The sequence below is a fragment of the Mustela erminea genome, chromosome 21 (genome assembly GCF_009829155.1).
Source record: "Mustela erminea isolate mMusErm1 chromosome 21, mMusErm1.Pri, whole genome shotgun sequence".
NCBI classification, from domain to species: domain Eukaryota; kingdom Metazoa; phylum Chordata; class Mammalia; order Carnivora; family Mustelidae; genus Mustela; species Mustela erminea.
The window spans coordinates 2,975,419-2,989,991 of NC_045634.1; the positions used below are offsets into that span (position 1 = coordinate 2,975,419).

The 14,573-nt window shown below is 47.7% G+C and overlaps 1 protein-coding gene and 1 long non-coding RNA gene across 4 annotated transcripts in view; both read right to left on the reverse strand.

Moving 5' to 3' along the window:
* The window catches only part of GPAT4 (glycerol-3-phosphate acyltransferase 4), a 36,754-nt gene extending 33,282 nt beyond the window's left edge, over positions 1–3,472 (reverse strand). The window contains exon 1 of one of the 2 annotated variants that reach the window (XM_032328885.1): positions 3,314–3,472. In XM_032328885.1, the coding sequence (XP_032184776.1) occupies positions 3,314–3,457 (144 nt within the window). In that variant the 5' untranslated portion in view covers positions 3,458–3,472. The remainder of the gene's footprint in view (positions 1–3,313) is intronic. The other variant, XM_032328884.1, reaches the window with a different exon arrangement.
* Positions 3,473–10,240: 6,768 nt separating this feature from the next.
* LOC116581975 lies at positions 10,241–11,899 on the reverse strand. 2 transcript variants are annotated; one of them, XR_004282329.1, is made up of 3 exons: positions 11,742–11,899; positions 10,440–11,511; positions 10,241–10,407 (listed from the first exon to the last, which is right to left on the reverse strand). It is a non-coding gene; the product is annotated as an uncharacterized LOC116581975 (long non-coding RNA). The 2 variants fall into 2 exon arrangements; XR_004282328.1 differs by having other exon boundaries at positions 10,440–11,899.
* Positions 11,900–14,573: the final 2,674 nt, after the last annotated feature.

Here is a 14,573-nt window from a genome sequence, read left to right on the forward strand (position 1 = left end):
CAAAAACTTACTATGTTCCTCCTTTTTACAAAGCATCATTCTAATATTGCAGATCTTGGGCTTCTAGTTTATTTGACAGAGAGAGAAATCACAAGCAGGCAGGGAGGCAGGCAGAGAGAGGAGGAAGCAGGCTCTCTGCAGAGCAGAGAGCCGGATGCGGGGCTTGATCCCAGGATGCTGGGATCATGACCCGAGCCGAAGGCAGAGGCTCTAACCCACTGAGCCATCCAGGCGCCCCGGGCTTCTAGTTTAAAAAAAGATGCAATGCACACTCAAAGAGTGCCCAAAGAAACAAGACAATGCTGTGACTGGGTTGCAGGTGCATGGGTATGCATATTTTAAAGGAGAGAGAGTACCTTTAAAGGAGTTAGGAAAAACTGCAAGCTTTAGAACATTCCTACAAATTCTAAAATTCAGTGCTTTTTAAAAAAGCGTTCTTCAAGCTATCCTAAGTATTCTGTAGTTTAGTGATACATGGAATTGATGATACTTGATCAAGTCCTCCTTGAGCACAATGACACAGAAAGAAGTAAATGCCTAGCCATAATGAGGTTCTATTTTATTTGAAGAAACAATTTTGTAGTACAGTTCAATCAGGATCAGATAATCTCTGGCTTCTATCTCCAGAAAGATTTTTAATAAAAGGTAACATTTTGTGATGTTCATACAGATATGAGAAGTGGTTTATTCTTCAGCAGAAACTAGCTACAAGGTTAGAATCCTAGCTAACCACAGCACTCTTTCTGATACCACAAACACACACACAAACCCACACTAGGGGTACCCGGGTGACTCAGTCGGTTAAGTGCTGACTCTTGATTTTTGGCTCAGGTCATGATCTCAGGGTCCTGACGGTAAGGCTCTGTACTTTGTGTGGAGCCTGCTTAAGAGTCTTTCCCTCCCCCTCCTCCTCCCTCTCTCCACCCTCCCTCTCTAAAAACAACAAAAACCCCACAAAACCCACACAAAATCATAAAAGTTCTCCCTGCATCCATGTCTGTAGGGCAATGATTTACCAAGACACCCCAATGCTGTTCTCTCAGCACTTAGTTTCATAAGCTGAATGCATGGGACGACCACTGTATTTAAATCACAAGCTAACAAAAGTAAATCTTGAAAATAATTTACAAACACTTTGTCACATCATATAAACACAACTTAAAAGCAAACTCAATGAACTCTATATACAGAAATTCCTTTGCTCACAGTATTCCTTGGAGGTAAAATATCCTCTCCAATTTTAAGGGTGAAGACTCTTAAACTTCACAGCACAAAGTGTGCTAAGAAATACATACTATGGTTTTGTTTAAAATGAAAACAAAAAAAAGACAAAGAAAAAAAAGAAATGAAAGCAAACACCTAATCCATGTTACATCTAGCTGAGGATTTTTATCTTTTAATGTCAAGAAAGGATGTTTCATAGAAAGGTTCTATTGTTCTGCTATCAAGAGCAAAACCAGGAGTGTATGCCAAATCATTCATTTCCCTTAGCTGCTCTTTCTGAAATAGCTGTGAATGTTATCTCCATCTTTTCAAGTTCGTAATTATTCTCAGCTGGTATTCCCCTTCTAAGGTCACATTTTTCCCATGTTTACTAAAACTGGAATTAGAATTTCTCATTTGTCCCATATCTGACATAAGAAATATTTTAAGACATATCCCCTAATTTCATTATTCCAGAAATTGATGGAAAAGTTCCTATTAACCCATCCAAACCTTTCATTGTTAGAGCCCTTCCACACACTTCCCTTTCCTAAAAGAAACAACATAAAGGCAGTATTAGGAGAAAGAAGAGTGAATGTGGAGTTGGGCAAGGTTTCCAGCCTCAGTTGGACTCTTATTCCTAGTTGATCCTGACAAGTCACCGAACCCTTAGGACCCTGAGGGTGCATCAAAAGTGAAAAAGGAAGATGACCTGGAAGTTCTCACTGACATCTGACAGACTTTTTCTTTCAACCTGTCCTCCAGTACCTTGATCATTTTAGGTGCTCTCTTCCCGCCCTTCTTCAATGTTATTACATATTTCTTAAAGAAATTCGAATAGTAGACTTTGTCCCAGAAAAGTACGTTATGACTTTACACAGTACGATTTTTATTTTGAATCTCAAGCTACTGTTGACATCAAGGACTTATCCCAGAACTTAGGGGAGGGGGAAATGGATGGGACAGGCTTAACCTGAAAATCAGTCGTTGAGGCTGGATGCTGCTACATGCTGGCTTACTATTTTATCTCTTTTTGTATATCTGAAAGTCTCCATAATACAAGGTTGGCAGAAAGGGGAAAAACAAACACAAACCACTATCAAGTGAGGAAAGAATACCAGACTGGCATTTATGACGCCTGTTATGATCATGACTATGTCTCTGGCACAGGGATAACCGCTTTCCCACCATCTCCCTTGGGTTGGGACAGTATCTACAGGAGATGAAACTGAGCAGAGGCACGCAGGGTTCAGTCAAAATTAAGGAAAATGAGCCAAAAAGGAAATGCTCTCAAGGAGGTTATCGCTGGGCAGACCCGTGGCCCCGCCGGCAGGAGCGGTGCAGGATGGAGCTTATTTCTAGAGCGATGCATGTGTTCCGCGGAGTCTATTTTCCCTAACTTCGAAACTGCCGAAGTTAAAACCCTCCATGAATCAGAAGGGAGAACATCAACAAGACCCTCTGGAAGGACGCCTTGCAGGGCGCCGTATCGAGACGGGAAGGCGAAGGGTTTCGGGGTTAAATTCAAGAAATAAAAATGGGTTCCTCTGCAGAAGCAGCGAGGCCCCTCTACACCCCAGGGAAGCCGAAGGACAGAAAGAAATTACAGGTGAAGCGCCTCCTCGTGATCCCCGGTGCCCCCTCGGCCGTCCCAAGCTCCCCGCCTCCACGCTCGGGGACGACGCGCGGCGGAGCACCCGGAATGCGGGAGAAGCGCGGGGCGCCCGTCCGGCGCGGGGCCAGACTGAGCAGGGAGTGGCAGGAGCCGCCCGGCACCGGCCTCCGGGAGTGCGGGGCGCGGGGCTCCGGCCGCTGCGGCGGGACCGGAGCGCGGCGGAACCGGAGCGCGGCGGGACCCGAGCGCGGCGCGGCTAACGCTTGCCGGGGAGGGGCGCGGACGGTTCCACTGCGGCCGAGGGGCGGACCGCTCCGACAGGCCGGGAAACCCCGGGAAGCGGCGATGGTGTCTCCTGACGCCGGAGCGGCGCAGGGAGGGGGTTCCCAGCCCGCAGGCCGCTCGCGGGGTGCCTGGCCCCGAACCCCCCGGCCCCGCAGTCGGCTCCCCTGGGGCCTGTGACCTTCAGGCCGGCGGGAACCCGGTCATACTCACCGGCCGTGAGGCTCCGAATCTCCCAATCCCTCCGCGGACGATCCCTCCCGCCCTTGGCCGCCGCCGCCGGCCGAGGCGTGCGTAAAGACGTGCGCGCGCCCGCCCTTTGTCTACGCCGCTTTGACGTGACCCCTCGCGTCCCATCCCCACCCCTCCCGCCGTTTAATCTCTCGCCCGGCGCCGGGCGCGCGCCGGGCGGGGACCCCCCCCCCCGCCGAGGGGCGGGGCGCCGCGTCACGGGCCCCCGGTCGGGCGCGCCTAGGACGGACCGAGGCGCCCCCTGGCGGGCGAGGAGCCGGTACCTCGGGCAGGCCGGGCCCCGCAGAGGCTGATACTGTGTGCTTCCAGGGCCCTGGGCCCCTGCCCCTCACCGTGGCGCGCGTCCCGGGGATTCCCGCTGTGATAAGGTGGGGCGCTCCCTAAAGAGGGGTCTCCACGTTTCTGAGCTGTGCCCGGGCCCGAATACTGGTTACTTCCCCCAGCGTACACTCGTGTAGGTTCTAGAGAGGGTGGGATCAGTCCGGATCAGCGAGAAAGGCTGGAGTCCCTAAATTATCTTGTCATCTTGGGGCAGTTGTGAGTGCGCAGTGAGATACAGTTCTGCACGTAAAGAACCTAGCTCAAGGCCTGGCACGTTCAAGAAACATTAGCTGCCATCACGTCGCTGTCGCTGACACCACCGTCACCACCGTCTTCGAAACCACCCTCATCATCCCCGAGTCTCATTGGTCTTGCTAATGAAGCCAGGGAGTGCGAGGGGTTTGTGGAACTTTCCAATGGATCTCTTGCTGAAGTCCAGCTGGTGACTGCCGGAGTTTGCCTGTGTATTTCTCACCAGCACTTCAGGCTTCAAACGCCTAACCCAAGAACCCAAGTTTATCATCTTCCCTCACATGGATTCTCCTTAGGAAAAAAATCAGCCCTTCCCCTTGTTCTTTTTTTTTTTTTTTTTTTAATTTATTTATTTGACAGAGAGAGACCACAAGTAGGCAGAGAGGCAGGCAGAGAGAGAGGAGGAAGCAGGCTCCCTGCTGAGCAGAGAGCCCGATGCGGGGCGGGGCTCGATCCCAAGACCCTGGGATCATGACCTGAGCCGAAGGCAGAGGCTTCAGCCCACTGAGCCACCCAAGCGCCCCTTCCCTTGTTCTTGAAAGACATTTTCACCTCCAATACCAAGCCTTCCCACCCAACCCCCAGTTTATTCTACATGCTAGTGTCAGATTGCCATTCCATGCTAAATAACTTGATAATAAATTTTCAGGGTAAGGTCCACATTCTTTGGCCTCAAAATCTATAAGAATGACGGCTCTGGGGGCGCCTGGGTGGCTCGAAGGGTTAAGCTTCTGCCTTCTACTCAGGTCCTGATCTCAAGGTCCTGGGATCCAGCCTCACATCCAGCTCTCGGCTCGCAGGAAACCTGCTTCCCTGTCTCTCTGCCTGCCTCTCTGCCTACTTATGATCTCTCTCTGTGTGTCAAATAAAATCTTTAAAAAAAAAAGAATGATGGCTCTATTCCAGAACACTGGGCCACTCATCCCTACTCATCACCACACCTGCTTGGGACTTACTCCATATTTTAAACTCAATCATTTATTCATTTAACAGATCTTCACGGAGCCCTTCCCATGTGGCCAGTTTTTCCCATTGTTCCAATGACAATACAAAATTGAATGATGCATGGTCATGGGAAATCTTCAACTAGATTAAATTCCATAAAGGAAAGTGGACATGGGCTAGAGTTTTGAAGTGGTCACACCACCTTAAATGCTTTTTGGATTTGGATATCTGGTCTTCTTTCCTGCTGCTAGAAATAGTTTGTGCTCTGCTTTTGTGTATTCGTGTTTACATTTTCTTTTTTTAAAAATATTTATTTATTTGTTTGTTTGACATACAGAGATCTCAGGTTGGCAGAGAGGGGGCAGGAGGCAGGCTTCCCGCTGAGCAGAGAGCTGGATGTGGGGCATGATTCCAGGACCCAGAGATCATGACCTGAGCTGAAGGCAGAGACTTAACCCCCTGAGCCACCCAGGTGCCCCGTGTTTACATTTTCTTACCATTCTCACCATATATTACCATTCTTTCCAGACGATAATTTTGAAATTAAAAAATGTTTCACACATTTTAGAGACTCAACACAAATGACACTGATTGATTCTTTGCCCAGCCAAATAGTAGACTCAGTTGTTGGGTATAAACACACACACACACACACACACACACACACACACACACACACTCCTTGATGCATCCTCTAAACTTCTTTAGTGCAGGAAGGCAATCGAACTTCCTTTTGAAGAGGGAGCCAGAATGGTTCCCTCTGGCTCCAGAATTTTGTTTGCAAAGGTCAATGATCTGGGCAGATTGTTGTCATATCCACTTCTAGGCAGAGAAATACAAACAGGAGAGATAAGATGAGTAAGTAATGCTTGAAAAGTTAGACACACAGTACGTTTATATAGCCCACTGCCTATACATAGCACAACTAGGCTTACCTTTGATGTGAAATTCCTTTTCACTCTGAATTTGGACTGTCTTTAGGTTGCTGTTGAGGTTTTGCCACATTCTAAAATGAAAATGCTCTTTTAATACAAAAACTGTGGGAGTAGTCTTAAAAACCTGATGAAGGATAGTCCATTAAGAAAGGGGGATCTTGGGGCACCTGGTTGGCTTATTCAGTCAAGTGTCTGGCTCTTGATCTGAGCTCAGGTTACAATCTCAGGGTCTTGAGATAGAGCCCCGCCTGGGCACTGCAATCAGCAGGAGTCTGCTTGAGATTCTCTCTCCCTCTGCCACTCCCCCACCAAACCCTGTGCATGCACACACTCTCTCTCAAATAAATAAATAAATCTTTTAAAATAAATAAATAAATAAATGTAAAAAGGGGATCACAGTGTTGACAACCCCCCACTTTGAGCTAATTTCCCAAAATGTGCCTCTGTAATCATTGTTTTTGCTGCATGTATGGCAAATGGTGCTATGAACCTGGGAAGATCCTCCTTTTAAAAGATACTCCTTCCCCCAGTAGAATAATCCCGTAAGTGTGCTGCATAACTTCCCTGTCTTCCACAGATATCTCTTCATGTGTAAAGTCTTTGACATTAAGAGGTGAACCACAACTATTTATTGAACAACTATCAAGACCAATGTTCATTTCTAAGTACCAAGAGAAAAAGACAAATTAAGCAAAGGTGTATTCTTTTAATTTTATTTTTATTTTTTAAGGATTTTATTTATTTATTTGGCAGAGAGTACAAGCAGGGGTAGGGACAGAGGGAGAAGAAGAAGCAGACACCCCTACTGAGCAGGGAGCTCTAGATGGGGCTCTATACCAGGATCCTGGGATCATGACCCAAGCTGAAGACAGATACTTAACTGACAGCCACCCAGGCATCCCAAGCCATGTTCTTTATTAAAAAAAATTTTTTTAATTGTGGTAAAATATACATAAAATTTACCATCTTAACCATTTCTAAGTGTACCATTCAGTAGTGTTAAGTATATTCACATTATTATGTGATCAATCTTTACAAGTTTTCATCTTGAAAAACAAAAACTCGTACCCATTAAACAAAAACTACCCATTCCCTCTTCCCTAGCCTAGGCAACCACCATTCTACTTCTGTTTTGGAGTTTAATTACTCATACCTCTTTCATCTAGTGAAATCATAGAATATTTGTCTTTTCAGGGCTGGTATATTTCACTTAGTCTAATGCCTTCCAGGTTCATCCATGTTGTAAGGCGTTAGCATTTCCTTCCTCCTGAAGGCTGAATAATGTCGTGCTATAAGTGTACGCCACGTTTACTTTACCACTCATCCCCTGATGTGCATCGGAGTTGTTTCCACCTGTCGGTTGTTATGAATAATGCTGCTGCAAACATGAATATACAAATATCTGAGATGCTGCCTTCAATTCTTTTGGATCTAGTCCCCAAAGTGGGATTGCCAGATCATGTTGTAATTCTGTATTTAATTTGGGGGGAACCACCATTTGTGATGCTCTTTGATGTAGGAGTCTGAAGTTGGGAGGAGAGCTCCAGTGATTTAAATCTGAGAGTCATCAGAATATGGCCGATACACGTGTTGGATCAGATCAATACAAGCACACTCTGACTTACAAAGCAGAGACGTTGTGGTTAAGAGCAAACTGAAGAAGACAGGTTTTCTGACCGCATCCACACTGTGGTTCTCAACTTGAAAATTCACAGACCCAAATTTGTCAATTCACAGCAAGATGATTCTCTGTTTCTGGGGACTGATTTGTAGTAATCATATCTGCAGGAGACACTGATAAAGGGGGCTTTTGAAAAATTAAATTAGGTGGATAATTGAAAATGCAAAATTAACTGGAATACTAGAATCCGTTAGTCAGTTCATACCCTTATGGCAATGTCTCCTTGGGAAGCCAAATCAACATCAATACGTTGATGATAAAGTTAGAAAAAAAGAAAGAAAGAAAGAAAGAGGAAAGGAAAGGGATTTTTAACTCTAAAGAATCTGGCAATTTGATGTACCCCAGGAGTTGTGCTTGTGTGGGGTTCTACCTGCCAAACAACCAAAAACACTTGGCTGAGCAGAATGTCCTCTTGGATGAATACAGCCATCCCCTCCTCTTTGCCCAGCTCTCTATTTTCCAAAATTCACTCCTGCCTGCCATTATCACCCCCTGCCTTTCTGGGATCCTGGGGCGGGGGGTGGGGGTGGGGGGAGAAAAGGGAAGTTTCCAATTAGTGTAACAACAATTCAAGTCTTGTGGAAATCACATATATAAATAAGGCTACTTAAGCTAATTGAAATGTAATTTTGGCAAACACCTACTCATCTTTTAGGCACTCACTTTGGGGGTCAACTCCAATAAGACATTTTCTCTGATTTCTTCTTAAGTGCTCATTCATTCTGTGTGGTTTTTCTCACCCCCTCCTTTTTTTTTTACTCCTCTCCATGTGTGTCTAACACTGCCTAATGCCTCTCGCATTATTTTTATCAATCATCTATATGTATGGCTCCTTTCACCAGACTGTGAATTTTGTTTTATTCATCTTTCTAGCCCCAATAGTTAACATGATGTCCGGCACATCGTGGTTGCTCAGAAAATATTTGTTGAATGACTTAAAACTACATGATGACTACCAGAAACCTGACAAAGTATGCATGTATTTAATAAAGTCATGAATGAACTACTACCTAATGCATGAGATTTGGTAGACAATACAGGGTGTGTGGGGGAAAGACAGTCAAAGGGGTCACTGAATGGAAAAATTACCTGCATAGGAAAGGTCGTCATAAATTAAGCCAGCTTGTCTTAGTCTGACTTTTGAGAGGTCAAGAGTCCTGGGCCACTTTTGTTTTTCTGAGATTATCACTATAAAAGAGAAAAAAGAATTAGAGGATTACAACTGCGGCATACAATTCATGTGTGTCTTTCCAAAATTTACAAACACTGTTATGCTATTTATAAACTAAGTCTTTATAAAAATATCAAATATTAATTCAATGATATACTTTGTGATCTGGCATTAAAACATGTGGAATTCAAGGCTGACTAAGGAGCAGCATCTCTTTTCAATCCTGTTAGCTCTCCCTGTGGTTGCAGGAGCATGTCACTGGAGATAATATCTTTTAAGTCTAGATTCCTCAGCAACCCCCTAAACTGTGAGACCTGACCTACATGGTCTTCCAAGACTTCCCATCTCCAGTGGTGGGCCCTGACCTCAACTTTATTTTCTGAAAAGCTCATCAGGGAGATTGCAGAAGACCCTAGTCTCATGAGAACGGTATCACAACGCATTCTAGGGGTAAGTCACTTTACAGCTGACTGCTCATTTTTTCTGTTGATTCTTACAAGCTTTAATTTCGGACGCTGACTCACAATCCTAACAGCATACCCTGTGGGGACTGCCCACCCTATTCGCCATCATCTCTTAAGGAGTCAAGACTAGAGGGGCGCCTGCATGGCTCAGTGGGTTAAGCCTCTGCCTTCTGCTCAGGTCCTGATCTCAGGATCCTGGGATAGAGCCCCAGGTGGGACTTTCTGCTCAGCGGGGAGCCTCCGTCCCTTTTTCTCTCTCTGCCTGCCTCTGCCTACTTGTGATCTCTTCGCTGTCAAATAAATAAATAAAATCTTTAAAAAAAAAAAAAGGAGTCAAGACTAGAAGCTCCAGGTGGGGGATGGGAGGAAACAGTGGAGGTGCTGTAGGATCCCTTATCAGATGAGGAAGCTGCAGCTGGAAACTTGCCAGGTGGACCCCATCTTTACCCTGTTAACCACCTGGTGTCTTACCACAGAGCGAGTGACCCAGGGGCAAGCCCTCTAAGGGACAAATAAATAAATAAATAAAGCAAATGTTGCTTGCTCAATAAATGTAGCCCAAGGAGTCAAGGATCAGAGGAGATGTAGATTTCAAAAAACAAAACAAAACACTTATGTTGAAAATTTGTCATCTAATGAACGATAATCTGAGAGAATGAACAACCTCTGAAAAGAGGTTAAACTCTTCCAAAGACCAAGGATCTCAGAATATTATAAATTGAATACTCCTGCATGATTTGAACCCAAATGGCTTGAGTGTCCCAGGTGTGGCCAGCCTGTGGGCCAGCAATGTAGATGGTTGGGACTGTCCCAGGCTTCCAAGGGCCTGAGGGGAGCAAACAGTTCAATAAGCAGTTTCAGTCAGTTTAACACAAGATAATTGTATTTATGGGAGGATAAATACAAGAGGGAAAGTGTGTGGGGGAGGGACAGGGAACTAGGAACCAAGGTCTGGCTTCTGGGTCTAGGTAAATTACACTTCAAAGAATGTTCTAAGAGGTTAAAAATGTTTGTTTTTAAAGTACATTTATTTTAAGGTAGAGTTTCCCCAGACTCTTACTGGCTGGAAGAGGGGGAAAGGGTCTGGTGTTGGCAGACTATACAAGATGAACTCCTGAAGATGCTTTAACAAATTTATTTATTTGTGATTTATTTATTGGCACACATTGAAGAGGGAAGACGATTTTGAGTTACCAGAAAATTAGCCCTTTCAGGATAGGGAGGAAGGTAAAAGAGCACGTATCTGTGCTGCATCTTTATCTTCGACATCAGGAACTCCTCCTGACCTCTCCCACTCACCCACACAGCTCTGGGAGACCCTCTCTGCCAGGCCTTTTACAGAATTACATGTAGAAACTTTATTTACGGTCCTTCTGTTCCACATTCCCAAGGCTTCCTTCCCTGCGAAGGGTAAAGGGTGCCCTTCCGAGCATCTTCCGGAAGGAAATCTCATTCATTCGCTCAGGAAGTGAGCCTGTCCCCCTAGAAAGAAGAACGAGAGGCATTCAAGGGTAGGGTCCCGAGAAGAGGGGCGCGGCTGCAGTTGCCTCCATGCCGATCCCCCCCCTCCCCCTGTGTGAATTCGCGGGTAGTAACAGTCTGGGTGAGGCTCCTGGAGAGAGAGGAAACACGCACCACCTGGGCAAGAAAATCAAGCTCTGCCTGGGCAGAAAAAGTCCTTGCACAGGCGCAGCGGGTGGGCCCTCAGGACAGTTCAGTTTCAGTCTGACGAGCGGGACTGTGAGCTGCGCACCACGCAAAGCTGCTGAACACACCCTAAAGAGGAGCAGAGCCGGATGGCGTCCCCAGGGCGCGGGACTCTAGGTGGCCTCGCCACCCGTAAGCCGAAGCTCTCAGTCTCGTCTCTGCAAGGACGCGTGGTGTGAACGCTGCGCTTCTTGGAACCAGGCGCGGGCATCAAAGGCGGTGCGCACCTGCATGGCCTTCTGGAAAGTCAGAGCGCGCGCCCGCAGGGTGCCTCGCAGGGAGCCCTCTTGCCGCGCGCTCAGCTCCGGGCACCCTCTCCGGATCTGCTGGCGTCCCCGGAAACCGCGAGTCCCGCCCAGGTGCGGAGAGGCCAGAGGCGCAGGGGGATGGCGGTGGTGCGAGGCGCGGCCAGTTGGACGGGTGACACGAGCCCTCCTCGGAGTCTCCGCCCACAGCGTCCTCAAACATGTGCACGGATGTCAGCGACAGCCCCTTGGTGTCTGCAAACACCACCTGCTTCTTGGGGCCCTGGGGGTTAGGAGGTCGTGCCAGGCAGGAGCGCAAGGGCTGCCGGGGCCGCAGGTGGGCTTGGCCGGATCGCGGGAGCTGCTGCGGGAACCTGCTGTGGCCGAGGCAGAGGTGCATGGGGCGAGGCACAGGGGACAGGCCGGCAGCACTGGGACCTTCGACAAGAGGGCAGGGCCATTCTGAGGACGGGGCAGAAGGACCTGGCATTCCCCACGGGAGCCCAGCCTGCCCTTCCTCCCTGCCCCATCGCTGCAATTCTCCTCCCCTGGGGTCCCCTGCCCGCAAATATCTGATGAAACTGGGTAAAAGGAGGCACAGGCAGGCGGGGGCTGTGGGCCGGGCGCCCCTGGGGAGCCCGTCGGTTCCCGAAGGCTGGAGCACTTACCCCCCGCGGCTCCCGGCAGCGGCAGCTCGCTACGTCTGGGACCGCCCTCCCCAGCGGGACGTACTTATGCGCTCCGGACCCCCAGCCCGCCAGCCGCTTCGGGACACTGGCCCCTGGAGGCGGCCAATCAGAAAGGCCTTTCGCGTCCGAACCGCTTGGGGAAGCGAAAGGATGTGACGAGAGAGTGTGACTCAGACACTTTGCCGGGGGCCGCCAGAACTCCACCCCTGACCAGACAGCCCGAGGGGTCACTCTGGGGTTATCCGTGGTTGTGGTCGAGGGCGAGGAGACGCAGGGCGATGACACGGGCCCAGGCTTCCAGGGAAGAGAGGGTTTCCAGCGCACTGCGGCTGGTTCCCCCCCAGGGAGACAGACTTTTCTCTGCCTCTTCCCTTGACAGAGTCTGCTTTGCGGCGCTTCCCTGTGCAGTGACCTGTTGCCCACTTTTTGGCTGCCCTTCTCTCCACCTTAGGGTTTCTTCCCAATCACGCTTGCCACCGCCTTCTTTCTGTGTTTCTGTTTCTGCAACGATTTATTACTCTGTACCCCTTGGTGTGTATGTGGGTGTGATCCAAAGAAGAGAGGAAGGTCACTGGGTGAGGCACTCATTGACCAGTTATCACTCATATAGGGCCTGGGGCTTGGATATCTGGTTCAGTCAGTTGTGGCCCGAGTGACAGGGTCATAGACTACAAAGTCTCTCTATAAGGAATCCCACCGGGCAGGCGGGCATGGCACATCTGTGCCAGCCATGATCAGATCACATTGCCTCAGGGGCTGGACAACTTCCCCTGTGTTCTCACCTCTGGCATCCTTCTCCAGCCTCCTCCGCAGACCGCTGTATGCTCTCCATCCCTTCAATCCTTTTTTTTTCTTCTCAAAGATTTTATTTATTTACTTGACAGACAGAGATCACAAGTAGGCACAGAGGCAGTCAGAGGTGGGGGGGGGGGGGGAAGCAGGCTCTCTGCTGAGCAGAGAGATCGATCCCAGGAACCCAGGATCATGCCCTGAGCTGAAGGCAGAGACTTTAACCCACTGAACCACCCAGGTGCCCTGCAATCCCTTCAATCTTAATGCACCCCAAGTCCTCAGCACTCTGCCTTTTTCACTTAGACCTTTTCCTTGGAGATCCTGATCCAATTTTGACAATTATTCAATTACTTTCATATGCAGACTTGCACATCTGGGTTTAGATTAGACCTTTCTCTCATTGCACTCCAGACTCCTAGATAATGGTTCTACTTCTTGATCTGGGTGGTGGTACCACAGGTGAGTTCACTTTGTAATTTTGTCTTCAATCAATCAAAGGTTTATTTCGAGGAAAAAAAACCTGGGCGTCTGGGTGGTTCAGTCCGTTAAGCGTCTGCCTTTGGCTTAGGTTGTGATCCTAGGGTCTTGGTTGGAGCCCCAGCTCAGTGGGGAACCTGCTTCTCCCTTCCTCTCTCACTCTCCTTTTCTCTCTCTCAAATAAATAAAATATTTTTAAAAATAAAGAAGGGGCGCCGGGGTGGCTCAGAGGGTTAAGTCTCTGCCTTGGGCTCAGGTCATGGTCTCAGGGTCCTGGGATTGAGCTCCACATCAGGCTCTCTGCTCAGCAGGGAGCCTACTTCCCCGCCACCCCCACCCCCCCCACTCCTACCTGCCTCTCTGCCTAGTTGTGATCTCTCTCTCTCTCTGTCAAATAAATAAATAAATAAAATCTTTTAAAAATAAAACAAACCAGCAAGGAGGTAAAATTGTTAATTATATAGGGGTTTGGAGATTTTATTCTTACAAAAATGGCCTCAGAATGAATATATATAAAGTCAATATGTATTTTACACTTAATACATACAGCAGTGAACATCATTTTGTATTATAAACGTGGTTCATTTTTCACCCATGGGGCATGGTATTCTAGCATTAGGTCCACCATACTCTATCACACACAGTTCGGTGATTCTAAATATTTTTAAAAGATTAATTTGTTTAATTTAGAGAGAGCACGAGTAGGATCAGGGGAAGGGGCAGAGGGAGAGGGAAGAAGCGGACTGCCTACTGAGCACAGAGCCTGAGGTGGGGTTCAATCCCACAGCCCGGAGATCATGACCTGAGCTGGAACCAAGAGTTGGATGCTTAACCAACTGAGCTGACCAGGCGCCCCGTAGGTGATTCTCAATTTTTTTTTTTTTTTTTTTTTTTGCCAGTAAAGTAGTGCAACTAAAACTTGCACACTGGGGCACATACATACTGGGGCTCCTGAGTGGCTCAGTCAGTTAAGCGTCTGCCTTCAGCTGGGGTCATGATCCCAGGGTTCTGAGATTGAGCCCTACTTTGGAGTCCCTGCTCAGTGGGGAGCCTGCTGCTTCTCCCTCTGCAGTTCTCCCTGCTTGTGCTCTCTCTTTCTCTGTCAAATTAATGAATAAAATCTTAAAAAAAAAACCATGCCCCCATAAAAACTCTTGCATACATACACTTGTGTACTTGTGTGAGAATTTCTACATGACAGATATTGCGAATGAGGACTTGTTAGTTCAAAGGGCACCCCATATTGCCTCCAGAAAGACTGTGTCAGTTTACAGTTTCACCAATAACCTTCAAGAGTTGCCCTCTTTCTATAGCTTCTCCATCACTACAGTGATTGCACTTCAAAATGTTTTTGCAATATGAAAGGTGAAAAACGGTATCTCGTGATTTTTTTCTTAAATATTTATTTATTTATTTTAGAGAGAGAGAGAGAGCAGCAGGGGGAGAGAGAAAATCTTAAGCAGGTTCCTCATCCAGAGCAGAGCCCCATGTGGGGCTCAGTCTCGTGACCCAGAGATCATGACCTGAGCCATAATCAAAAGT